The following is a 24,777-nucleotide window of genomic DNA, read 5'->3' as shown; positions in this document are numbered from 1 at the left end:
CAAAACCACGTTCCCAAGCACCTGTCGCTTACTGTTTGTTTGGAATTATAAATATGAGCGTAGTTCGTCTGTTAATATCACATGCACTTTTTTGTTTGTTGTTTTTTTTAGTTTGTTACTCAGATGCAGGCAGTGCGCTGCATGAGACAAAAAAGTGATATAGCCAAAACAACTGCATAGCCGCTCTTTAGTGTAGATGCTTGTTGATTTTATCAGACGATGCCGCGATTATAAATGAGAGTGACTCCTGGTTAACATGTATTAAAAGGGGTCGTGTTTAGTCACTATTTAGTGTGGTATTTTTTGACAATATTCACTCATCATGACAGTAAAATAGGGCATTCTAAGTCAATATACTGCAGTATTTCCTCTCTCAATCATAGAAGATATGGTTAACACCCGGTCATGCATGAAAAAAAAATATACAGTCATGTACCGTGAAACCGGTATAATTTTGAAAAATACTGTGATTTAAATTTTTGGTCATACTGCCCAGCACTAATATATATACAGGCTAAAGTAATTTCACTTACTCAGGTACCTTCTCTGCCTGAAGTCTAACCGTTCCAGTATGTCCAGTAAAGTTTCGGTGCCTTTCCATGTAAACTTATATATTTTTTGTCAATGGGTTCTTGGCTAAAAGTTAATATGAATGACAGGTCACTGGATGTGAGGTTGTTGGAAATTGTGGTGCTAGCTGAATGTTGATATGTATGATTTTTGATTCTTTAAATTATATAATGAACATTGTTACTGCAACTATCTAGTTGAAGACGATTATTGCTATATCAGCTGATCAATAAATGTAACCTGTATCATATTGGTAAAAATATCAGTAAATTTCAGAATGTGCCAATTTGGAAGTTTACTTGTATCTGATTTTATGAATATCATAAATGGTTAAAAAAATGGTTTATTTATTTATTTTGATGTTCATTTAAAGGCAGAGTGCACACACAGAGGTGCTGCAGTGCAGTGGTTCAGTAATCACATGACTTTTTCCTGCTTACACAACTTTTAATCGAAATAACATGTGTTGCCTCATTTCCTGTTTTTCAGGTAGCTGGTCCTGTCATTTTAACATTTGAATAGTCCAGCAAAAAAACTATTTTGATGAGTTTTGAACAAGATATGTAAAGGTTTACTACCAAATCTCATCATTTGTATCATATATTGCCATACACTCCCAACCAGATGAAGAATAATAATAAGAAATCTAACAGAAAGAACTGGTGCAACAACACCTCTAGTTCTTGGCCCTGAAAAAGGAACAGATATGATAGGGCCTTGAACTGAAATTAGAATTGAGTCTTTTATATGTTTAAGTCTGTTCATTTCTCAACAGGGTTCAGTCTACACAGAAGTTCCACCAGGAGCCCCTCAGGAACCAATCAGTGCCAATTTTAACCCAAGTGGTTCAGACAGCGGAGATCTCAAGATGAGGTTTGACAGACAGACAATGTTTGTAGATGACTCATGTTGTAAACTTTTTGTGTGATACTCTCTTAAATGTTTTGTCCAGGCTGGCTGAGGCAGAGTTTCATCTGTCTCAGTTAAACTCTAGATTAGAGGAGGAGAGATCAATGAGAGAGGTTGCAGAGGAAGCCATGCGGTTGACGGAACAGAGAGTTAAGAGGTACATTTATGAATTCACTTTTTTAAAAGCTCATAATATAAATCACAGAACAAGTGGTGTCCACTGAATGAAGTCCACTCAAGCAGGATAATGAGCAAATATCTGTAAAAATGTTAGCAAAATATGTTTATAATCTTCTAAGGGAGCAGACCCTTGGAGCATCCAACCCAATCTTGCATGAGTCAGCATGAGTGACTTAGCATGCTAGAACAGCTCAATAGGGAGGCCTACCTTCTCTGTAAACTGGAAAAGAAATAGAAGTGATTTTACCAGACGCTGTGAAATAAAGATGGGAAAGATTTAGAATGAAACCCTCTATCCCTTTAGCATTTGGACATCCTGTTGTACTTTGTAGAGAATCAAATCAAATCCAGCTTTCCCCTGTAAACCATGTTGTTCTGCAGCTTCTGAAAGGATCATAGTATATCAAGAGCCTTGGCATAGGTCACAGAGTCTTTTGAGATCACAGTGCTGCTTGGTAGGACTGTTACACCTCAAGAATTTCTTATTCACCTTTCTGTCGCTTTTTCATTTTCTGTTTCCTTTTCTCATTTTACCTGCTTTTTGGACTTTGCTGGGCTGTGAAACTTTGGGCTGTGCAGACTGTATTTGCTTTCTATCTCACATAGTCCTGTAGACCTTGGTGTCAAATTATAAATTATAACCTTGACACCACTACCCATACTGGTGATAGTCTGCCAAGTAAGGTAAGGTATGGGCCTAGATCAAGGCAACCTCTGACAATCAGTTCACCCTCAACATGTGATCCGCATCTTAGCTGAACTTCATCATCAAGGTCCAAAGTCTTCAACATGTTAATGAACAATTAATGGCTGCTGTAACTTCACACTTGATAAATGGGAAGTCCTTGACAGTGGTGGGCTTGTTTAAGGCAATGTGATGGAGCTTCCCAAACTTCTTATGTAGTGTGGCCATTTGGTCTGAGTAAGGTACAGTGGGAAAAATATTTATTTGATCCCCTGCTGATTTTGTAAGTTTGCCCACTTACAAAAAAATGAAGGGTCTGTAATTTTTATGGTAGGTTTATTTTAACGTATAGAGACAGAATACCAACCGAAAAAACCGAAAAAACCTTGGTGGTATGTTTCGGGTCATTGAAGATGGGTCATGGATGGGTCTTCCAGCATGACAGTGTTCTGGCTGAGGTTCTCGTCCAGGATTTTACAGTAAATGGCCCTGTCCATTTGCCCCTCAATGCGGTGAAGTCGTCCTGTACCCTTAGCAGAAAAACAGCCCCAAAGCATAATGTTTCCACCTCCGTGCTTGACTGTAGGGATGGCGTTCTTGGGGTCATAGTCAGCATTTCTCTCCCTCCAAACACGGCGAGTCGAGTTAATGCCAAAGAGCTCAAATTTGGTCTCATCTGACCACAGCACTTTCTCCCAAGCCTTCTCGGAATCATTTAGATGTTCTTTGGAAAACTTTAAACGGGCCTGTACATGTGCCTTCTTGAGCAGGGGGACCTTGCGGCGCTGCAGGATTTCAGTCCATTGCGGCGTAGTGTGTTACCAATGTGGTGCGTCTGCAGCAGTCATGCTGCGATCGTTTCCGCACGGAGTCTATTTCTGCTGTGCTGCATGCGCTGAATTAAAGTGACAGCACATTATTTGCGGTCAAAATTAACATGGATTGACACGGAAATTTAGTAATTACACCATAAATGCATATAATTAAAGTCTACTGTTTCAGTCAACACATGGCTTTTTGGCTAGATTTAAAACAAGGAAAAGTGCACTTTTAGATAAACAAGGCAATAATAGATGGCACTCGTGGTGGTAGTTAAACAAAGTTATATTTGAGTTTAAACGTGAATATGTCTATGAAAGATTGTATTACTGTACTGTGATAAAAGAGAATCACAATGCTGAAAAAGATTTGAAATCAAAATAATGGATAAATGTTGTGTTTGGTAAACAGCTGCGGATCAGGAGCGGACTGCAAACGCGTCCTGTGCGAAAGCAAAATGAGTCCGTGCTGCTTCTGCACCGCATACACATACTGTATACGCACTGCAGACAGAGTACGTGTGAACTTGGCGCAACACATCTAGTTCAGCATCTGAGGCAACACCACAAAGAGCTCTATGACCAATGCATGGCAAAAAAAAAATCCCTGGACACGGGATTGTTTTTTTTTTTCTTCTGCCATATGTCTATTCTAGAGACATTTTGTTACACCTTTACCTAGTGATTATTTTGCCTTATGTCTGTTCTAGAGACATGTTACAGCTTTTTGATAAAGCTCTAATTGGTTTTCTTTTGGAAATATGTTTCAAATTCACACTGAATGCATTTATGACTGTAAAGCATGTCTGTGTGTGTCAAAATCGTGATTAAAATTGAAATCGCAAAATTGATCAAAGAAATCGCGATAGGTTTTTTTTGTCCATATCGCACAGCCCTACTTTAAACGGGCCTGTACATGCACCTTCTTGAGCAGGGGGACCTTGCGGGCGCTGCAGGATTTCAATCCATTGCGGCGTAGTGTTACCAATGGTTTGCTTTGGTGACTGTGGTCCCAGCTGCCTTAAGATCATTAACAAGCTCCTCCTGTGTAGTTCAGGGCTGATCCCTAATCTTTCTGATGATCATCCTTACCCCATGAGGCAAGATCTTGCACGGAGCTCCAGACCGAGGCCGATTGATGGTTGTTTTGTATTTCTTCCATTTCCGAATAATAGCACCAACAGTTGTCTCCTTCTCACCAAGCTTCTTGCTGATGGTCTTGTAGCCCATTCAAGCCTTGTGCAGATCTACAATCTTGTCTCTGACATCTTTGACAGCTCTTTGGTCTTGCCCGTGGTGGTGGGAGAGGTTGGAATGGAAGATACAGATTGTGTGGAAGAAACACCTAACGAGCTGACATTAGGAGTAACTTCTTAAAGTGACAGGACTAATCTGTGTTCCACATGGGCACATAACCAATCTGTGGGAGCCAGAATTCTTGCTGGTTGGTAGGGGATCAAATACTTATTTCACTCACTGAAATGCAAATCAATCTCTAACCTTTATATAATGTGTTTTTTCTGGATTTTTTTTGTTGGTATTCTGTGTCTATCCATTAAAATAAACCTACCATAAAAATTACAGACCCTTCATTTCTTTGTAAGTGGGCAAACTTCAGAAAAATCAGCAGGGGATCAAATAAATATTTTCCCCACTGTATTGGTGACTTCCGCATGTTCTCTTCAGATCTGAATGACACCATAATAATCAAAGGTGGTTCTTGGTCCTGAAAAGTTTATGACCCACGGTGTAACGTATTACTCTTGAAAGTAAAATAATGCAACACCAATGCATACATTTTTTTCATGTGTTAATAACTGATACCAACTTTGCTAGTTTTTTGTGCACCATTTGATATTCACTTGTGTGTGTGTTTCAGCATGGAGTCAAACCAATCACGGCATTCTCAAAGGGACTTTAGTATTCAGCTAGAAAAAGATGAGGAACAGTATGAAGATCTTGTTCTTCGCCCAAGCCGACGCCTGTTTATGCACAAGGTACTACATGTATAAATTAATGTATAAATGAAACTTCCAGTCATTGCCCCCAGCTATTGAAACCATAAAACCATAAAAAAGAGAGAGAAGGAGAAGAAGAAAAAAATCAGGGGTTCACTAACTTTCGAACCTGCCCTGTCTGTGATCATTCTTTGTCTTCATTGAAAAGTTCAACTGTTTGTGTGTCATTAGTCAGAAAGTATTTGTCTTTAATTTTTAATTTTAGATGAAGAATAGTGATTAAACATTTTAATCTAATTAATTATATTATGTGGTGAATAATCAAATTAATTGCAAATTAATCGCTCATCAAATTTGGCTGAGAAATTACCCACAAAAGTAAATTTAAGTGAAGGTGTTAAATGCGTCAATAATTTTAATGCGTTATATTTAATCAAACGCATTAAGTTGACAGCCCTAATTATGATTAATCATTGCAGAAATCCAGGTAATTCCAAAGGGTTCACAAACTGTTTCTTGCAACTGTAATTCCTGAATATAAACCTACAGTAACTTTCACATTTATGCTTACAAGTAAACTCATGTGCTGTAGTAATGCTCAATATCAGTTTTGAGTGTGCCTAAACTTTGATTTGGTATTATTATTATTTATTTATTTTATTTTATTTTTTTAGATGAAGAGTGGGGTTCAATTGTGCCAGCGTTGGCTCAAAGGAAGGAGCATATGCTGCTGTTCCAAACTACTGCCATTCAGGGGGAAGTCACGCTACATATTCATGGGCTACCTTCTTATGCTTCATGTGCTGGTTTTCGTGTGCCTCAGTTGGTCCCTTTAGAAAACAATTATCATCAAAATCACATATGCACAAATAGAAGATCTGCAAAAAAACTGGTGTGGGCAGTATAAGAGAAAGGCCCACAGTCCAGGTGTTTCCGCTTACTGTGATGCATGAAATAATGTAGGAGCTTCCCTTTAGTTGCTCACTCAAATGGTGTAAAGCAGAATGGTGAACTGTGATTTTCTGAGACATCAACTTGATCTGAAATTTACTATGTCATACTGGTTTCCATATAGACTTCAACACCTGCATTTATAATACAGAGACCTTGTGTATTGGCAGGTACACAGATGGCCATTAGAGTGTAGATTATCTGATATAATTGCTATGCACTGAAATCTTAAATTTAGTTAAGCAATTATGTTTTTCACATTCTATCATCAAATAAACCGAAGATGAATGTCTTGCTTGTCTGCACTGGAAATAAACATGAGATAAAAAAAATAATAATAAAATGTAATTGTATGTGTACAGAGAGAATATTGAATTAATGTGCAAACTTTTAGAAGTTATAAGCAAGCAAACTAAAATTGTGAGAAGCTTTACTATGAATCTGATTACAATGTACAGTAGAATTTGGAATTAAAATTGTGGTTTTAGAATTAAAACTAAATTATGGTTTATTTTGAGGGTTGATAGTTTCTGTGGAATTTACTTATAGTATAAAACTCTCTGAAATGTTTGCTTGCAGAGCCATAAAGTTATATTATTGTGTAAAGTAGTTACACTACCTGTTGTGCAACACTGTATATTTGTATATGGGGTATGATATAAGAAAAAGAGTGAATCTGTGTTGAATTAAACTACTGAGACCTACCATGTGTCTGCTCACATTTTTTTAACCCTCATATGGTCTTCGGGGTCTTTTTGACCCGCAAATGACGTTTGCTAAAATTTAAAAAAAAAAAAAAGTTACCTTTGTCCAAATGGCATGAAATTTTGTACAGTGGTCAACACTTTCTTTTAGATCTACAAATAAAGCAAAAAAAATGGAATGATGTTTTTATGTTAGGGTGAAAAAAAAGTCACTCATGGTCTTTGGGGTCTCTAGAGACCCCAGGCAACAAAATGCAATTTTGTAACAAAATAATTTTTTTGAAAACAAAATAATTTTACTCTGTTAATGTTTTTACTCCCCATTTGTGCAGTTTTTGGAGGATTTATGATATTTTTTACATTTATATAAATAAATATTTTTTCAAATAGGTTTTTATACAAAAACAGCTTTTTATGTAAAATTCACTTTATAAAAGACCCACATTTCTAACTTTCATTCATGGGGATAACATGGATAATTTGGCATGGTTTAGTGTAAGATTTTTGCCCATCTTTTGGAAAATGCAGTTTTAAAATAAAAAAAAATGATCACTTTTACCAGTAGATGGCTGCAGAGCTCCACTATTTGCTATTTGATTAACTGAAAGATATCTTTTCACAAGTTTTTTCAGTTGGATTCATATCTACATATTATGAAATCACAACTATAACAATAAAAATTACTTTGTCAAAGTTGAGCATTTTTGTACTAAAAAAAAAAAAAAAAGTTTTTCAATAAAGTTATACATTATGATTAGAATCAAACCTGAACAAGATGTTACAAAAAGAAAAGTTGGGAGTCTATAGAGTTTATCATTTATTTCAATCATCTGTTTTTCATATAATTCTACAAATGTATTCACTTCAGTTACTAACTGTGAGAGAACAAAAATTAAGTTATATTACCTATTGAGTATCAATACACCACATGAACATCAGAATGCATCCTTTCATCTCTCTCTCTCTCTCTCTATGCGTGTGTGTGTTTGTAGAAAAATCTGTAGAATTATATGAAAAACAGATGATTGAAATAAATGATAAACTCTATAGACTCCAACTTTTCTCTTTGTAACATCTTGTTCAGGTTTGATTCTAATCATAATGTAGCATTATTGAGAAAAAAAAAACGATTTTTTTTTCAGTACAAAAAATGCTAAACTTTGACAAAAAGTAATTTTTCTTGTTATAATTGTGATTTCATAATATGCAGATATGAATCCAACTGAATAAAACTTGTGAAAATATATCTTTCAGTTAATCAAATAGCAAATAGTGGAGCTCTGCAGCCATCTAACTGGTAAAAGTGATCATTTTTTACTTTTAAAACAGCATTTTCCAAAAGATGGGCAAAAATCTTACACTAAACCATGTCAAGTGATCCATGTTATCCCCATGAATGAAAGTTTGAAATGTGGGTCTTTTATAACGTGAATTTTACATAAAAAGCTGTTTTTGTATAAAAACCTATATAACATATTTATTTATATAAATTAAAAAAATATCATAAATCCTCCAAAAACTGCACAAATGTGGAGTAAAAACATTAATAAACAGAGTAAAATTACATTTGTTTAAAAAAAAAATTATTATTTTGTTACAACATTCAATTTTGTTGCCTGGGGTCTCCAGAGACCCCAAAGACCATGAGTGTACACCCCAAACGATAAGCACTAAGATTTTTGCTATTAAATCATATTAAAGATTTGAGATAAACTTTTAGTGGCCTTCAATTAAATGGTATAATATACTGTATTTAATTTCGAAGTCCTATCATTAATAGCAATACAACTGTCCGACATTTTTAAAGTGTTGGGTTAAGCGAATATCAGTGCAACTCTTAATCTTTCACTTACTGAAAATACTTTTCGTCATCACTGTATGCTAATGCATATCTTGTGTAAAGCATTCATCAATATGCTGATTGAAGACTTGGAGCAAATCAAGCTTTCAAGAACAATTCAAGACATTTAAATGAGCAAATATTAAGGATGGTCCGAGAAATGTATCAAAGCTAAATATTATGGCATTTTCCACATTGATTTGTCACAGATGTTTATGAAATTTGAATACACTGTTTTGCATTGTGTTGTGTTTTAGGATTAAATGTCCATAAAATTTACTGGGAGAAAAAACAATTACATTTGCATAAACTTAAAAAACAATTAGATGACTAACTTGTAGTCTAACTAATCTTAGCATTTTATGTGTAAGAGGAGTTTATGAAACTTCAAATGACTACACTTAAACATTTTACATTATAACAGCATTTTATTACCAAACACAGAGAATTGAGGTGTGTGCATTTCCCCATCAATACTCTACACAGCGGGTAAAGCTGAGGAACAATGAGATATTACACAGTGAATTCTGATACCTCAAAATACTTGAATTCTTGTGTTAACTCAATTATGCTACATTAGACCTTCACCATATAAATGAAGGTGCAGGATGTCTGTACATGCAAGCAGAAGACATAACAGTATCACCATTCCAAAATAAAACGATTAACAACATGACACACTGACACAATTGCAAAACAGAAATATTAAAGACAGGTACTGCATAGGTTAAAACAAACACAGGATGTCATTTGTGAAACAACAGCACATATCAGTTATTTTCTTCCACAAAGATCAAACTATTTTACAGTACAATAAGAACTTAAAATAGCAAGCCTTTTCCTTCGACTTGCCTTCCAACTGGCCCAAACCCGTAGTTTAAAACAGAAAATGACTAAAGGAGAATAAACCAAGTGAAGAAAAAAAAAATATACAAAGAATGGCATTTAAGAGGTATAACGTGTGGATGTTAAAGAAAAGCAGGATGTTCATTTGTGCAACAGTCATTCAGAAAGTATTCAGACTCCTTTTTTTTTTCATATTTTGTTATGTTGCAGCCTTATGCTAAAATGCTTTAAATATGCCCCGAACCAAAAAAAAAAAATATATATATATATACATATATATATATATATCACATAGATATACAATAGGTTAAGTGTTCAGATGCTTTTTTGTGACACCTGAAATTTAGCTTAGGTGCATTACATTTCATTTTAGCGTAAGGCTGTAACATAACAAAATGTGGCAACAAAATATATAATTAATATATAAAATATATCATTATAACAATACATAATATGTAAGGTATCTGAATTCTTTTTGAATGCTGTATAACTTTACAAAGAGTAGATGCTCTATTCATACTTTTTGAAAAGTTCAGCTTTACAATCATTTGTCATACAGTAATAAACTATTCACAGTGCGTCTAAAGACCAAAAAAGTCTTAAATAAAAGTGCATAATCTTTGACTGATGTCAAAACATTTACAGGGCACTAATGAAACATGGCTGCTTCGGGTGACATGATTTTCAATGTTCAACCATCAGCTGTAGCCGTGGGAGAAAGGTAGTGACGATTATCAGGGCTTTCAGTGGGCTCCTGCCATTTCAACTGAGGAGGAGGGCCCACAGCAACAACCTGTACCGGGGCCCCAGATACCCTAGCTACGGCCCTGACTGACGCAGAGTACAAGAGGATCAGGAAGTCGTTTAATCTGCCCTGCAACCCGATAGCCCAGCTTCAGTGGCAGTAATTCACTCCAGATCGAACGTAGCCCCGCCCCTTTTCAACACTGATCTTACAGATTTATGGACCACTCGATTTAAAATCTTCCCGGTCTACTGACATTTGTTATGACATCCTCTTCAAACATTACAGTGCTCATGATAACTTTCGTTAACTCTACAAAAAGTAAATCCGCTTCACCAGCTAATTACTCTTTGACAGCAATGCCATAGAAATATAAAGAGCCACTGCAGTTCAAAGACAGCATTCTGAAGATAAGGTCTATGCTTAACTATGGAGAAGTCTTTGACATAATTGTTTTTAGTGTGCTTTTGCCACTGAAATCAATTGAGATGTCCAATCTTCAAATCTAAGGTGTTTCAGGTATGGCTTGAAATACTTCACTGACCTACTCCCATGTTAGACAATTAAAAATAACACTTATTAATATAACACAAACTGCCAAGACTTCGGTTACACAGTGTGAGGTATAATTAAACCCCGACTTGTCTGAACACTTTCTGTTGTTATAGTTTTAGCATGAAAGCTGATAACTTCACTTCAATGTAACAGCTTGTTTTATTAAGGTCTGGGTGTTTTAAATGTTAATTATCCCTGAAAATACCTACTCATTTGGTTTTGTCAAAAAATAAATAATCTTCTGTATGTTATCATCTGATTAAAAGAGAATAAATAAAACGATGGAGATATATTTATTTTAATATATTTAGTCATAAAATTACTTTATGACATCTAAGGTTTATAGGATTTGGGTATTCCAGAAAAAAATGGTCAACAAGTGTATGCAGACAATGACAGCAACTCACAATTACTAATGTAACATTAGTGAACCCCAAAGAAGCGTCATAAACTTTTGAGTTATAGGTCAATTATTAAATCAGAAAATTTTACCTTCTTTTATTTACATTTTTTCACAAAGGTATTTTTTTTTATTTTACAGAGCCACTTTGGTGTCATGCTGTCATGCAAATTTCTGTAATTTTACAATCCCTTTTCCATAAAAATGTGGGGTGGGTGGGGGGATTTCATACAGTGCATGCACAATCAATATTTTGATCATATATTTTTCACCAAGCACCTTTTACCAAATCAAAACCACATTAATCTTAATAATTACTATTAAGCTGAAGTATATTCATTTATGTGCTACGTCATTGCTGATGGACGAAGGTATGAAAAAAGTGTGATTTAAATGACATTTATGCAAATGACATTTAAAATGACATTGACATAAATTACATTAAATGATTATGAAATGCCCATTAGAAAGATCCAACACTGTAAAAAATTCAAAATTAAGCGTGACCATCATACAATAAAATTCTCAGCTTGGTCACCAGGGCTGGAAATAAAAAAGACGAATATAAACTGCAGAGCACTTAAATGTGTGTAAGCCACACCTTCCTTAATCAACAATTACATATCAACTATAAATGATTATATACATGCTTAATAGTAATTATTAAGATTGATGTGGTTTAGATGTTAACAGAATTTTATTTAATCAGGGATTAAATCAAAAGGATTTTCTGAATCAGAAGTTGCGACTGACTCTACTATCGTATTGTGACATTTCAGAGTGAAAATGAGCAAGAAGAAATGTTAGGCAGGACTTGAAGTGAGTGTTTCCTACTGGAATGGTCGCTGAACACAACTGCATTTTAGACGTCAAGTGAGCATATCACAGGAAAAGCAAGCATGCGAGGATGAATCGTTCACAATGAGACCAGTACCATGCGTTAAAGGGATAATTCCACACAAAAAATGACCCTTTTGTTAATGTGTAAAAGATGTAATATTTTTCTAAAAATATTTGTGTCCATCTAAAGAAACATTTGGGATGACATGAGGGTGAGTAAATGGTGAGAGAATTTTCATTTTTGAGTGGACCAGCCCAACTATTATATATATTTTTTAATATAAACAGAGTAATTTTTTGGACAAATTTAAGAGTAAAACACAAAATAGTCAACAGCCTGCATGAAAATGTATGCAATATTTAATTGCTGCACATGGATTGCTAAAGCAAGACACCTTGGTGCAGGTAATCCTTATTCCCCTGGCCTGAAGAGGCAGTTGTTCAAGGCCTGCTTGCAGCAGGCAGAGCAGAACTGGTCACAGTTTTTCATGGATCCAAGGTATAGCCTCTTCTAAAAGGTTTGATTTATTATTGTATCAAAATCTTCCTCAGAGGTAACGTTAGCCGAAACCCTTAGCTGCAATTTTATGTAAAACAAGCACAATGATGCTGAAGCACCATGATTTCACTGAAACTGACGGGTAACAGGCTCACTGTGGATTATGTAGTTATTACACAATATCCTATTACAGCACATGCATTAAAGCTAAATGTAAACTGGGTTCATTCAAATGGTGCTGCTCATTTTAATGAATGCAGGACAGGGTCTTGTCTCCTTAACCATCCATGTACTGCAGCTAAACAATCAGTGTCAGAGAACAATGTGCCTAATGTTACATTCGTCAATTAGTGGTTACCTTTCTGACCTCAATTTAATTTCCTATTCTCTACCATTGCTTAAGCAATGACAAACGCACAGACAACGGTGTTACATTTACGAATATGTGGTATGCTACATACGTTTTTCATGGAAGGTCAGTATAGTTCCTTCATGGTACACTGCTGGAGAGATTACTAATCCTACTATGGCGAAGCCTTGGCTCATGATTATTACTTAGCCAATCCGTCAATGGAAGCCACATAATTAATATTAATGAGCAAGCTTCTTCATAGCGGAACGGCTGATGCGCGCACTAAATAAAATGGATCCATCCGTTCTCCCATTCCCTTGGAGGAGAAATTTTAAATCTGTGTCGTCTTACTCTGTAATTATTCCCATTGTTGTTGTCCCAAAATTCACCTCCCCCGACACAGTACTTGATGGCAAACTGCAGTGTTCCTCCAAACTCCAGAAAAGTCGGAGTGATGATTTTGAAGCTGAACTTGTCAGTCTGACCGTCGCTGGAATGGGGGACGTAAGATGCCAGAATATCCACAAATGTCGTCCAGTTATTTATGGTGTACCTCAAATAGACCTTTTTTTCGAAAGCCAAGTTAAGAACCCGCGCGATCCCCGAGAGGCTGCACTCCTTAGCCTGAACAGACTCCAGTAAAACCTTCGCTGCAATAACTCTGTCAAGGAAGTCTGGCAGGGATCCTGGATTTGCGAAGAGCAGCTCCATAAACACGGACTGGCTTGATGTGTTGGACTTGTCGAAATTATTCAAGTGGAGAGCTCTGGCTTTTTTGAATTTGTCAATAATGCGGTCTGGTACCTCAGGCATATCCGTGTCATCAAAGTGTTTAATAGAAATCAGGTCCAGGCCCAGAGAGTCAGCGAAACGTACCTTTTTTTGACTGCTTGGGCTCCGGCTTCGTGCGATCTCTAATTTGGCTCTTTCAGCCGATGTGGGGAGAGACTTGCACCTGCGGCGCTGTGTCGGGCTATACGGGGGCTTCAGGAATGACTCCCTTCCTCTCGGTTTTTCTTTCACTACGCTGATTTCTAACGATTCACAGTCCCCATTCTTGCTTTCCTCTCCCTCCATCTCTTCTTCTCCGTCCTCCAGCTTTTGCTCTGCTGCTGTCAAGCTTCCGAACAGCCCAGCGATACAACTGTAGTTTCTGGGGATGCAGTTCTTGGGAGGCAGCATTACCACAGCAGCCTCGGCTTCCATAAAAGAGTCTGCAAATCCTTTGAAAATGTTTCAGTCGAGGTCTGATGTTAAGTGTCCTTCCGCATTGTAGGCTACGGGACACTATGGTTGATGGTACTGCGGATATCTGAACCAATCTTTGCCGAGATGCTGCTGCCGGTTGAAACCTACTAAGGCAAAGCTTTAGGTCATGAATAAATATTAGGTCAAGCCGACGCTTCTTGCCAACCTTCCTCAATCGCGAGGTTAAGAAATGTAATTAATATTCATAAGCCAAAGTGAGCTTAATTCGTCAGCTGACTATCACTCATACCGACGTCTACCTTTCAGCCAATCAACTGAACCCGAACGGTGCGTTTTAATAATGAATATTCATGAGCCCATCCGTCTGTCAGTTAAACACACCCCCTTAGCCACAAGCAGTCCGTGCGCTGGATCACGTCTCACAGTAGATGAAACACTGCAATAACAGCTCAGAATACACGTACTTTCTTAAAAAATAAAAAAATAAAGAAAACCGTTTTGATAGCCTACCTATTATTAATAATATGTCAGTATGACCTGCCCATCGGTAATCATTCTGCAAAGCGTATGCAACAATTAGCCAAAGGTAAAGTTAGAGGGATGCGAGTGCCTTTATTGCTACATTTTAAAACGGCATAGGCCCTATACCTGTTAAATTTTCACAAAATTAAGAAAATGAAGCATGCGATAAATAACTAAATAAATAATCATTCTGTCATATTAATCGTGTCGTGAATGCCTAAAATGGAAAGATCATAAGTACATTTACAAAACTTCAACACAGTGTATAAGCTATAATTAATTTTAAGACTGTTACTTTTTTAAGACTCTATTTTTTTTAAATATATTGTTTTATTAACAATAAGCTACCCTACATCGAGTGTACAAAAACAACCATTGCATTACGCAGCCTCGTCTTTTTCCACTACGTCATCCTCTCCCACGGTTATCATGACAACCAGGACTCTAAACATCCGTTCACGCAGTTTACTTCACAGAAATGGAATACCAATGTATGCATTTACACTCATTTTTTATTGGCCAACTGTACCACATATAAGATGTTAGTGTTGTCAAAATTAACGTAAGTTGACAGTTGTTTATGTAGCCTATTTAGGATGCTTATTGCATGTTTATTCTTATGATGCATGTATTTACGAATGCGTTTGCTATGTTTCAGTCTTTCAGTAGACTAATTCATTAGGGTGTCATACGAAACAGTTTTTCCTTATCTACAGACGTGAACTGACAACTTGAGAGCTAACTTGTGAGATACAAAATGATCTTTACAGAAATCTCTTTTGTTGTTGTTGTTGTTGCTGTGTTTCAGGCTGTGACTGAAGCAGTCCGGAATGAATAGCACTGAAGTCTGTGCATCAGACGATACTGATGCTGAGAAACAGCATACGACCATTTACAGCACAAAAAGGAACACAGAGTCTTCGGGCAGACAGTATGTGAATGTGTTGTTGGATCTCAGCGAAGAGGATTGTAGCAGGGAGCACAACATACATTTGCTTCAGAGCCGCACTGGCTGGGAAGACGCTGTGAGTCAAATTAACAGGACCGAACCAGAACTAAAGATTGTAGATGGCAGGAATAATGTCCTTTATCATGCTCGTTATCTAAAAACACATCAGAAAAAGACATAGTTATTCTGACAGTGCTTTCCCCTGATCTAACTGATCTCTCTTTTGACATTGCTGTATAATTTTATGTATATCAGTCTTTGTCCCTCTTTGTTTCTATATTCTATTTATATCTATATTTTTTCATTAATTGTACATTAGTTTGGGAATTACATAAATTTACTATTATTATAATTATTATTATTATCATTATTAACCACTGATATATATATATATATATATATATAATAAAGAATTTATATCATTATTTATATAGATCAGTGTTACACTGTAAAAAATGGTACAATCAATGTCATGATAACATGTTTTTACATTAACTCATCAAAATAAGTTAAGCAATTCTCAACTTTTTAAAATAAGTTATACAAGATTCAACTCATGTTTTTAAGTAAGTTTAATGTAATTTAAGTTGAAATGACTTATACAGCTAAGTTGATTGTACTGAAAAATTTAAGGCAGCAACTTTTTTTTTTAACCCTATACTCTGTTGGGGACTAAATGATGAATGAGGAACACGCAAATAATTACAAATGGGTTTTAATTTGAGCCCAAACGAAAGATTTGTAACCCATTTGTAATCATTTGCTTGTGTTCCTCATTCATGTTCCAAGGTCCCTCATAACTCTCTCTCACTGTATTAATAGCACAACTCCGGTTTGGCTGCATCAGTGTATGTATACTATATATATATTATATATTTTATAATTTAATCTTTTTTTATGATTATAATTATTTTCATTCATTATTTCTTGTTTGTATATCCATAATGTCATATATAACACTAACTTCATAACTTAATAAGTTGTAAAGTCCGTAAATGCAACTGTGCTGTCTCTCTGCAGCATTGAGCAGTCTGTAAATACATTGTGTGTGTAAAGGCAGTGTAAACTTTGTGGTATGCATATGCATTTCAGATGAAGCTTCTGTAGTGTTCTCACAGTGCAAAGATTGCATTTGTTAATTTAAATGTCAAAACTCACAGGCTGCATTTTTTAACAGGTTGAAGGTTGGGGGAGATTTCCTCCTTTTGGTGCATTTCTTCAACCTCCAAGGAAGGGGAAAAAAATCAAGCAAGACACAATAGACTCTCACTGTCTCCTCTGTGCGGACCTTAATCTTTCTGATCTGCCAATCTATTGCTCTGCTGGAAATGCTCTGAAAACTTTCAGAAAGACTGCCCCAACACTTCTGGATCTTGCAGAGGAAACGGACAATTCCTCGTCAGATGAACTATACTCTTTCAGCTTATCTCTGCAAAATATGTCAGAGCCATTAATCAACAAACTGCTGTCTGGAGATGAACAGTGTAAACAAAACAAATCACCATCAGTCTGCCATTACCATATAGAACCGTGCCAAATTCAGAGGGAAAATAGAGTTGCTCTTAGCATCAGAAGCTTTAGTGTGTTGCCGCCTGTCAAAGAGTCCAGAAACCAGAGGAACTACAGTCTTTTTAAAAGGGTGGAGCCAACAGATTGCCACCCAGCAGAAGTTGTCACCAAGGCCATGACGTCCGATGCCACCGGTGCCGTCACTGATGGTGAAATATTGAGTGTCAGTGGTGACACAGGAAATGTCTTCAAGGCCCTCATAGACTTTATCCCAGAAGAGAATGGCTACAGGTTAAAAAAACCTCCCAGCACAAAGCATTGGCTGTCCCAGGTCAACAATCACCTGCCATCTATTTTTAACATAACTTTTCAAAATAAGTATGATTTACCCTCCAGCCCTGTGTCAAATACATTACCCCAGTCTTCCTACCCCCTGGGAAGAAACCTCAGGCAGGAAGAATTGACAAGGCCTTCCACCAGGAACAACACCAGTTATAGATTGTATTCTGGCCACAAAGCAAGAGATCTGAAACGACCTGAAGCTCATCGACTAATGCTGATTGGAACGAGAGTTCACATGCCTATGTGAATATTATTGATCTTTGAACTCTGTACATTGTAGCACCATGCTGTTTGGAGTTAAATAAGTGTTGTGATTCTGTTTGAGACAAGAGCCTCACACTCCGGTGTACTTGAAAATGTGTGCTACATGAAAATGACTATGTATGCAACATAAAGGGATAAAGAGAAATCTACGTTTTTTTTTTCTTTCTGAAACTGCAGGATTCAATTACTCAGAACCATGCTATTTTATTATGCATGTTCAGCGTTCAAACTAGCTCAACAATCACTGAAAAATGAACCCGATTAGCCGAATTCAGGTGTAGTTGATCCTTTACAAATATACAACTGAATAGTACTTTATATCATGTGCCATTTGTATATGGCTTTGAATAATAATCAGAGACAAAAATGCAACCTTCCGTGGTTACTGATTTTTTTTTTTTCAGACTCACTTCAGTATTATTTTGATTCCATAAAATGTATCACAACTAGGGAATGTTCTACAAAGCTTTGTCCAGCTGAATGTGCCAAACATAACCCAATTTAGAACACAACCATTTGCAGACATTAATATTTGCTCAGGACAATAACAGAGAATAGAAGAAAATAAAACCCATTATTGTATTAGCGTAATATAATTAGCAGTATTATGCTTGATTCATTTAATGGACAAAAAATTATTTTCTGCAGTTTATTTTCCAGTTTCATGTGCATCAGCATAGCCTAGAACATAGCCAAACTATACACATGGCCAGCCTCTAAAGAACAAAAATAATCATAATTTTATCATTATTATTATACCTAATTATAAATTATGTCCTATACTAAGTTAAATAAGACACATGTTGAAAAACAAAAACAAAAAGCAACAAAAGTTATTCTTGCCACAAAAATATGCATGCACTCTTTACTGAGAAAAACTTGAGCTTAGCTGGACACTTTCAAGTTTACGATCACAACAGTTTTCACTATGACATCATCATCGCCTACACAAAGTTAACGTATACATTTGCAGTATTTATTCCAAGATCTAAATATCATTTCAATTAATGTAGTGGCTGAATACTAGAGTTCCTAGTGTTTGGCATAAAAATACTAAAGCTCTTTTGCAGTTAGGTTAAGAAGCAGCCAATGTGACGTCATAAAGGGAACAGACACTGCGTCACTTACATTCTACTTGTGGAAATTCCACTATGTACATTAAGTACAGGAGTACAAATAAACAGAACATTTCATAAAAAAAATAATTAGTAGCATATCCCATTTATACGCACACACAATGCTGAATGAAAAAAAGCAATGGTTGCCTTTTATATTTAGTGTACTAAGGCCAAAGAGTAGTGAATTTTGACACACAAAGATGAAACATTCATAAGAACCAAAAACAAATAAATACATACACAAAAAACTACAATAAAGAAAATAAAAATAAAAACACAAACGACAGCATTTCTACATCTCCATTAAGCAGCACTGTGATTTCATTATCTCAATCAAAAGCATATGAACACTTAAATAAAGGCATCAACAAAAAGTTTATACAGTATGTGTAAACTGTTAATTGAAATCATAAGGAGGGATGAACATATTCCATCAAAATTGATACTTGCTTTCAAAGAAATATTAAAGGTTTTGTTTAACAGTAAACATTTGTGATTTGCGTATTTAAAGCTACTCGCAGTACAGAATGCAAATCACAGTAAACAAGAGCAAATCCCCAGCTCCGCTTTTGAAGGAAATGTGATGTCTGAAACATGCATAAGATGCAAATTCAACTGATTTAGGATGTAACGATTAAATGATCATGCCATAACAGTCAGCAAGAAATATTTGCATGAATTCTGTCATGAATCAAGACCTAAATATACTCACAGTGGCTATTAGATGGGTCTAGAGCATTGCACTATTAAATGTAACACAAGTTTGTTTATACCACAAAGCAAACAAACAGCTCAAGGTCAAAAAACAGCATGTACAAAGACAATAAGACTCAAGACATCTAAACAATATCAGACTATAAAGTATACCTACAAGACAATACATTTTATTTGTGGAATGAATGTTCATCATATCTGTCTGATTTTTGAGTAACATCAGTACCAACTTATTACACATACCCACGAGAGGCTCTGACCTGACCTACTGTAACAAATAAAATACTTTTAGGATTTACAATATATGTTGAACATTAATAGTGAGATGATAAAGTGCTGCAAAGGTATATTTATACATCCTTAGACTTGGGCATATATGCAATACCTTATTGTGGACTTGTGTCTAAAAATAAAATTCTACAATTAAACAGACAGTTATTATCTGACATAATGAGCTCTAGATGGTTGTGAGGGACTGTTTTGAAGTTCTGCCACCCTTGCTGAGGGAGATACTAGGAATGACTCCTTCATTATCTGACCTAAATCAACCAAATCACCTTTGATGGAGCCTTCAGCTCTTGGCTTTCCCATTGTGTCGAAATAGTGAGATGAGCTCCTCACACGTTTGAGTTTCCACCGAGCTAAAGTGAGACTCCATGTTCCAGGCCAAGTCTGCTGAAAGGAAGTCGTCCACTGCTGTTTGGGTCTCATTGCTAGTGTGGAAGAGGTGTCCAAGGCTCTGAAAGGAACTGGAGATGGTCTGGGTTTCAGCACTGCTGAGCCTCACCTGCCCATCATGGGAGCAAGGCAGAGAAAGTGGAGCAGGCCTGATGTCGGTCTGTGTTTCTGTGTCTGAGGACTCTGTGCTCATGCTGAAACTAGACTGTCTGAGGATACTGCCAAGGGGCATGTGCCCACCTGTGTCTAGCAGGAAGTTGAGGTCAGTCTGGGTCTGGGTGTCAAACATCTCAAGCTCCAGCTCACTCGGTTGCACCCTTGTTCCAACGTCACTGTCGTGCCCATTATCATAGTTGTCGAAGAGCAGGAAGTCAGTCTGTGTCTCAATGTCTAGGAGTTCCAAAGTTGTCTCTGTGTTCAGACTGTTCAAAGCACTTTCTTCTGTCTGCGTCTGAATGTGTGTCGCATTAAGAAACTCTTCAAAGTCAAAGTCAATACCAGTGTGATGCGGTTCATGCGTAGCAACTAAACCTGAAGTACAGTCCGAAGCCGCCCCAGTCATGCTGTCAGAAAGTATATTCTCAAGGTCACGGAAGAGTATCATGGTCTGAGTCTGGTTGTCTGCTACTGTGTTTTGATGCAAAATGTCAGTCTGGGCCCCAAAACACATGGATGCAGCAGTCTTGTCCTCAAAAAGCCCAGCTCCAGTGCTGGTCAGAGGATCTTCTAAACCACTGGCTCTGAAATGTGCATCAGCCGCTGCAGTCTGAGTGGAGACACTGAGAGTATCAGTATCGAAAAGATTTGTGCACATTGCTTGGTCCATTTGGCTTTCATCCACTGGGGCTGTAGAACAGCATGTTTGTGTTTCTCGGGTCACATTAAAGGAAGAGAAACTGAAAACATCTGTCTGTGCTCCAATGGAAAACATGGCTTTGATTTGTGAGGGTAGCGTCTGGGTTTGCACATTAACAGGCAGCTGAATCTGAGCGCTTACACTGATGTCTGTCTGAGAACAAGAGGACACTGAGGCCTCACAGCAGTGGGAAGCAGTCAATGGTCCAGCATCCATTCCTTTGTTAAGGTATGTTAAGTCAGTTTGAATGTTTGTTGAAGTGCTTTTGTTTCTGGATCCAAGATCCACTGGATCTCCCACAGAGGCTTGATTCTCAAGATTGACCTGTACTCCTGTGCTAATTGTTTCTGGGCCTGATGTATGTACAGGAAAGGCCTCTTTGAAAGTCTTATTGCTCACATCAGGCACCACTGTGCCGACTGACGGTGACAAAATATGCACAGTGCTTATGGACCCTTGTGCATCCACAGACAAGACCAATGACCTCAAGGCACTACTTTCCGCAAAGGGGAGGAGAATGGGCAGGTGGGTGAACTGCATAATAGGAAAGTTGACTAGGGCCACTTTGGGCTTTGGGAGAAGGAGTTTCTGGGTGTTTCTAGGCTGGTTAATGTTGTGTTGTGCTGTGTCTGATGCTCCAGAGACTAGTATGGTAGGGACTACTCCTTCACTGAGCTTTTTCTTACAGTCTGGAATTTCATTTATTAGTTCATCAGGCATAAAATTTGTTGCACTGCTTGACAATCTTTCCATTTTTCTCTTCTTCACTGGTGGATACCTATAAGACAAACACTGTTAACAATGTTAACAATGAAAGACGCAATGGCTGTCCTGACCCACATATTATCCTAGGTCAGACATGCTATCTATTTGAACGAAGGCCAAGCCAAGGTTGAAATCACACCATGCTCTTTTTTTTAATGTTTTTCTACTACCACAAAACCAGTTTTAACTCTTAGCCAGATGAAATGAGTACCTGTGCTCTTTGGGAACCTCGTGGCCTGTTCTGTAGATATGAGACAGCAGTGCTGCTCTACTGGCATAAGGACAACCACATGTACAGCTGTATGTCCTCCCACAATCCTCAGCATGTCTCCGCAGGTCCCACTCAGTGCTGTAGCCATTACTGCACTTCAAGCACTTGTGCTTCTTTTCTGCATGCATCTTCATAAAGTGCTACACCATTAGTAAGATTAGGAAACATGTTAGTCAGCAGCCGTTTTCCTAGCAGGACATAAATTATATATCAAGTTCTAAAAAAGAATAAAAAATTTAGTGCCAGTTTACCAAAGGTACAGTAAAATAACATCACAGAAAAAAAAAAGAAAAAAAAACAGAAAACTCCAGACAATGGCAAGTACCTGTTTAACAAGCGAAAACTGAGAAAAGGGTCTGTTTGATCCTCTTGGGCAGCCTTCTATTGGGCAACAGTAGAGCTTTTGTGATTCCTTGATGTCCTTTCTAATTGTGGGGTTGACCAGACCCTCCTGAAATCAAAAGAAATATAGTAAGAAACAACTTTAAAAGATGACAATGAAGCAACAATAATATTGCTTCTTTTGTAAGTAGCAAGAAAACGTCTTCGTTCTGAAGCTTGTATAGAATCACAGCAATTTGCTGGCTGATGGTGCTAGACCACCCATCGAAGTATTGCATCACTCCTTAAAAGGACATGCTTGCACCATTACAACTCACAAGATTTTCCTATCAAGTTGACTGTACCGAAAACTGAGAAGAATAGCAAGCCAAACAGTATCTTATTCACTATTCATGGAACCAAGGTTACATACTAATCTGAGACATTCCCCTTCATAGGGAACACACTATTGGAATAGGAGATACACTTCTGAAAAGCCATCACATTGACCCTGAGGAGAATAACCCACTCAGTGTGGGTCACCGAACACAATGAAATCCAAATAAGCACAGGAAGATAAAATATGCTCCTGAGGAAGAAAAATCTAAGTTGTGATGACATGAGCACATCATTTTGAGGCATTAGTGACGTGATGCTTCGGTGGTTAGTATTAGCACCATCATTTCATTTTCATCACATTTTGGTCTGTAATCATAAAAAGTGATCATATTCAGAAGAAAATATTTTTTCAAATATTTTATTTTTCTCACAGAAGACAGGAAAACATGAAAACAGCATGAGAGTAAGTAATAATGAAAGAATTATCATTTTTTTGTATGAACTATTTATTTAATGCTTTTCAGTCTGAATGGTCAGGTCGGATTTGAAGTGTTTTTTCATCAATGGGTTGCAATAAGAAGAACGACAACAGTACAATGCTTTCCCATACTGCACAGCAAATAGACACCACATTTCTCTATTGCTTGTGTTTATTCACAGAGGGATGCAACAATCAGAAAATAATATTTATATGTCAAAAAGAATGCATGAAATTAGCAAAGACTCCCAACCCCAGCACACCTTGCTTTTCAGACCGATGAGCTTTGTAAAAATCGACGCGTTTCAGAAAGGCGGGGCATAGAGGAGAAACAATAATGTACAGTATGTGGAAAATAATGTGTTTTTTGAACCTTAAACCGCATAAACACATTTCATTACACCAAATAATGTTCTTTTTAGCAACATCATATGACCCCTTTAATACCATGTTGACAATGGACCTTCCTCCTCAGTGCCACAAAGACTGCAGAAATCAGAATCCAGGCCTGGCAAACGGCCCTGGCTCGTTCTGTGCTGCAAACTGGGTTACATCACTCAAGCTGTCAGCCTGTCAAGCAGGTCTCATTCTATATATAATGTCCATGCCGCTATGAGCTGGCAAAAAAGGCCGATAAGAAGATGCTTAACATCCCCAGAATAGCTCTAACAGAGTGGTTTCTCTTTATATTATAGCACATGTAGTCAAGTACAATAATTTCTTAAATATTTCTCATTTGGGTTTGTAAAGATTAACTGTTTTTAACTAACTAAAAGTTCAAAGTCGTTATTCTAGTGCATGTTATATAGAAAATCTAGTGCATGTTATATAACGGTGTTTACAGTAGAATAAAAAAAATTTAAATTTAGAAAAGATTATAAAGGCATATATAATAGACTGAAAAAGAGTCAAGATAAAAGTGAAATAAGACACCCTGTAAAAATGAAGCTGATCAAAAGTAATAATAAAAAAACATGAAATAGCAAATGTATCATGGTTTTAATATAGTGTCGTACCTTGATTCTGTGGGACTTGACCAGATGCATGTTGAGTGCTGGAGTGTTAGGCAGAATCTTCCCACATCCTTCCACCGTACAGAGGATGTTGGTCCGCACTTCTTTGGTGAGCTCTGTTATGGAGGGTTTAATAATCTCTCTGTCGTGTAAAGGCAGCTTCTCGTTGCATTTTTGCCTTTTGTGATGACTATTACTGTTGATTGTTGATGCAGCCATGATTCAACACGCCACAACGCACACATTCACTTCCGGGACACGTCGCATAGCAACCAACTCACCAGACCGTCCGCACATTTACTTCCGGAAGACGCATAGACGCCAAGCTTACGCACACACGCAATGCTAATGTATCACTGGGTGTGCGTTATTTGTACTATAACTTTACATATTCTTATGAATGTTTATTTGTTTTTGTACTTGTTGCGAGTTGTATATGCTTGTACAAATCTTTGTATAATTTTTGCATAATAAAAAAAAAGTTATTTGTACTATAATTTTCACCTGTAGATTAACCTTTGTGTTTAAGACGAGTTTGCACCAAATATTTACTTGCTGAAACTACTACTTACAAAAA

The 24,777-nt window shown here is 36.9% G+C and overlaps 4 protein-coding genes across 5 annotated transcripts in view; 2 read left to right on the top strand and 2 right to left on the bottom strand.

The window, feature by feature from the left end:
- LOC107711757 (golgin subfamily A member 4) overlaps positions 1 to 6,775 on the top strand; it is a 35,002-nt gene extending 28,227 nt beyond the window's left edge. For both annotated transcript variants that reach the window (XM_016516804.1, XM_016516805.1), the window contains 4 exons: positions 1,346 to 1,443; positions 1,523 to 1,636; positions 5,042 to 5,159; positions 5,795 to 6,775. In XM_016516804.1, coding sequence (XP_016372290.1) covers positions 1,346 to 1,443; positions 1,523 to 1,636; positions 5,042 to 5,159; positions 5,795 to 5,956 — 492 coding nt within the window. In that variant the 3' untranslated portion in view covers positions 5,957 to 6,775. The remainder of the gene's footprint in view (positions 1 to 1,345; positions 1,444 to 1,522; positions 1,637 to 5,041; positions 5,160 to 5,794) is intronic.
- A 5,952-nt stretch (positions 6,776 to 12,727) lies between these two features.
- On the bottom strand, positions 12,728 to 14,846 carry LOC107711755 (protein phosphatase 1 regulatory subunit 3E). Its single transcript, XM_016516802.1, has one exon. The coding sequence runs from the start codon at positions 14,056 to 14,058 to the stop codon at positions 13,135 to 13,137; it is 924 nt and encodes a 307-aa protein (XP_016372288.1). The 5' UTR covers positions 14,059 to 14,846; the 3' UTR covers positions 12,728 to 13,134.
- A 111-nt stretch (positions 14,847 to 14,957) lies between these two features.
- On the top strand, positions 14,958 to 17,775 carry cunh16orf46 (chromosome unknown C16orf46 homolog). The gene is made up of 3 exons (XM_016516800.1): positions 14,958 to 15,145; positions 15,392 to 15,608; positions 16,710 to 17,775. The coding sequence occupies exons 2-3, from the start codon at positions 15,414 to 15,416 to the stop codon at positions 17,628 to 17,630; spliced, it is 1,116 nt and encodes a 371-aa protein (XP_016372286.1). The 5' UTR covers positions 14,958 to 15,145; positions 15,392 to 15,413; the 3' UTR covers positions 17,631 to 17,775.
- Positions 17,776 to 19,714: 1,939 nt separating this feature from the next.
- LOC107711756 (ATM interactor-like) lies at positions 19,715 to 24,506 on the bottom strand. Its single transcript, XM_016516803.1, has 4 exons — positions 24,204 to 24,506; positions 22,375 to 22,500; positions 21,990 to 22,189; positions 19,715 to 21,791 (listed from the first exon to the last, which is right to left on the bottom strand). The coding sequence occupies exons 1-4, from the start codon at positions 24,417 to 24,419 to the stop codon at positions 20,051 to 20,053; spliced, it is 2,283 nt and encodes a 760-aa protein (XP_016372289.1). The 5' UTR covers positions 24,420 to 24,506; the 3' UTR covers positions 19,715 to 20,050.
- Positions 24,507 to 24,777: the final 271 nt, after the last annotated feature.

This window comes from Sinocyclocheilus rhinocerous, unplaced genomic scaffold (assembly GCF_001515625.1).
Source record: "Sinocyclocheilus rhinocerous isolate Xijiao unplaced genomic scaffold, SAMN03320098_v1.1 scaffold2283, whole genome shotgun sequence".
NCBI lineage: Eukaryota > Metazoa > Chordata > Actinopteri > Cypriniformes > Cyprinidae > Sinocyclocheilus > Sinocyclocheilus rhinocerous.
Note: the sequence above shows the minus strand (reverse complement) of the source record. Positions and strands in the feature narration are given on the sequence as shown.

What these genes read in the sequence shown, in the direction of transcription:
- LOC107711756 (XM_016516803.1), bottom strand. Translation starts at nt 24,419, where the DNA reads ATGGCTGCATCAACAATCAACAGTAATAGTCATCACAAAAGGCAAAAA. An exon ending in TCAAGTCCCACAGAATCAAG is followed by an intron (nt 22,501 to 24,203) that starts GTACGACACTAT and finishes TTTTGATTTCAG; the next exon opens with GAGGGTCTGGTCAACCCCAC. An exon ending in GAGGTTCCCAAAGAGCACAG is followed by an intron (nt 21,792 to 21,989) that starts GTACTCATTTCA and finishes TTTGTCTTATAG; the next exon opens with GTATCCACCAGTGAAGAAGA.
- cunh16orf46 (XM_016516800.1), top strand. Translation starts at nt 15,414, where the DNA reads ATGAATAGCACTGAAGTCTGTGCATCAGACGATACTGATGCTGAGAAA. An exon ending in GCACTGGCTGGGAAGACGCT is followed by an intron (nt 15,609 to 16,709) that starts GTGAGTCAAATT and finishes ATTTTTTAACAG; the next exon opens with GTTGAAGGTTGGGGGAGATT.
- LOC107711755 (XM_016516802.1), bottom strand. Translation starts at nt 14,058, where the DNA reads ATGGAAGCCGAGGCTGCTGTGGTAATGCTGCCTCCCAAGAACTGCATC.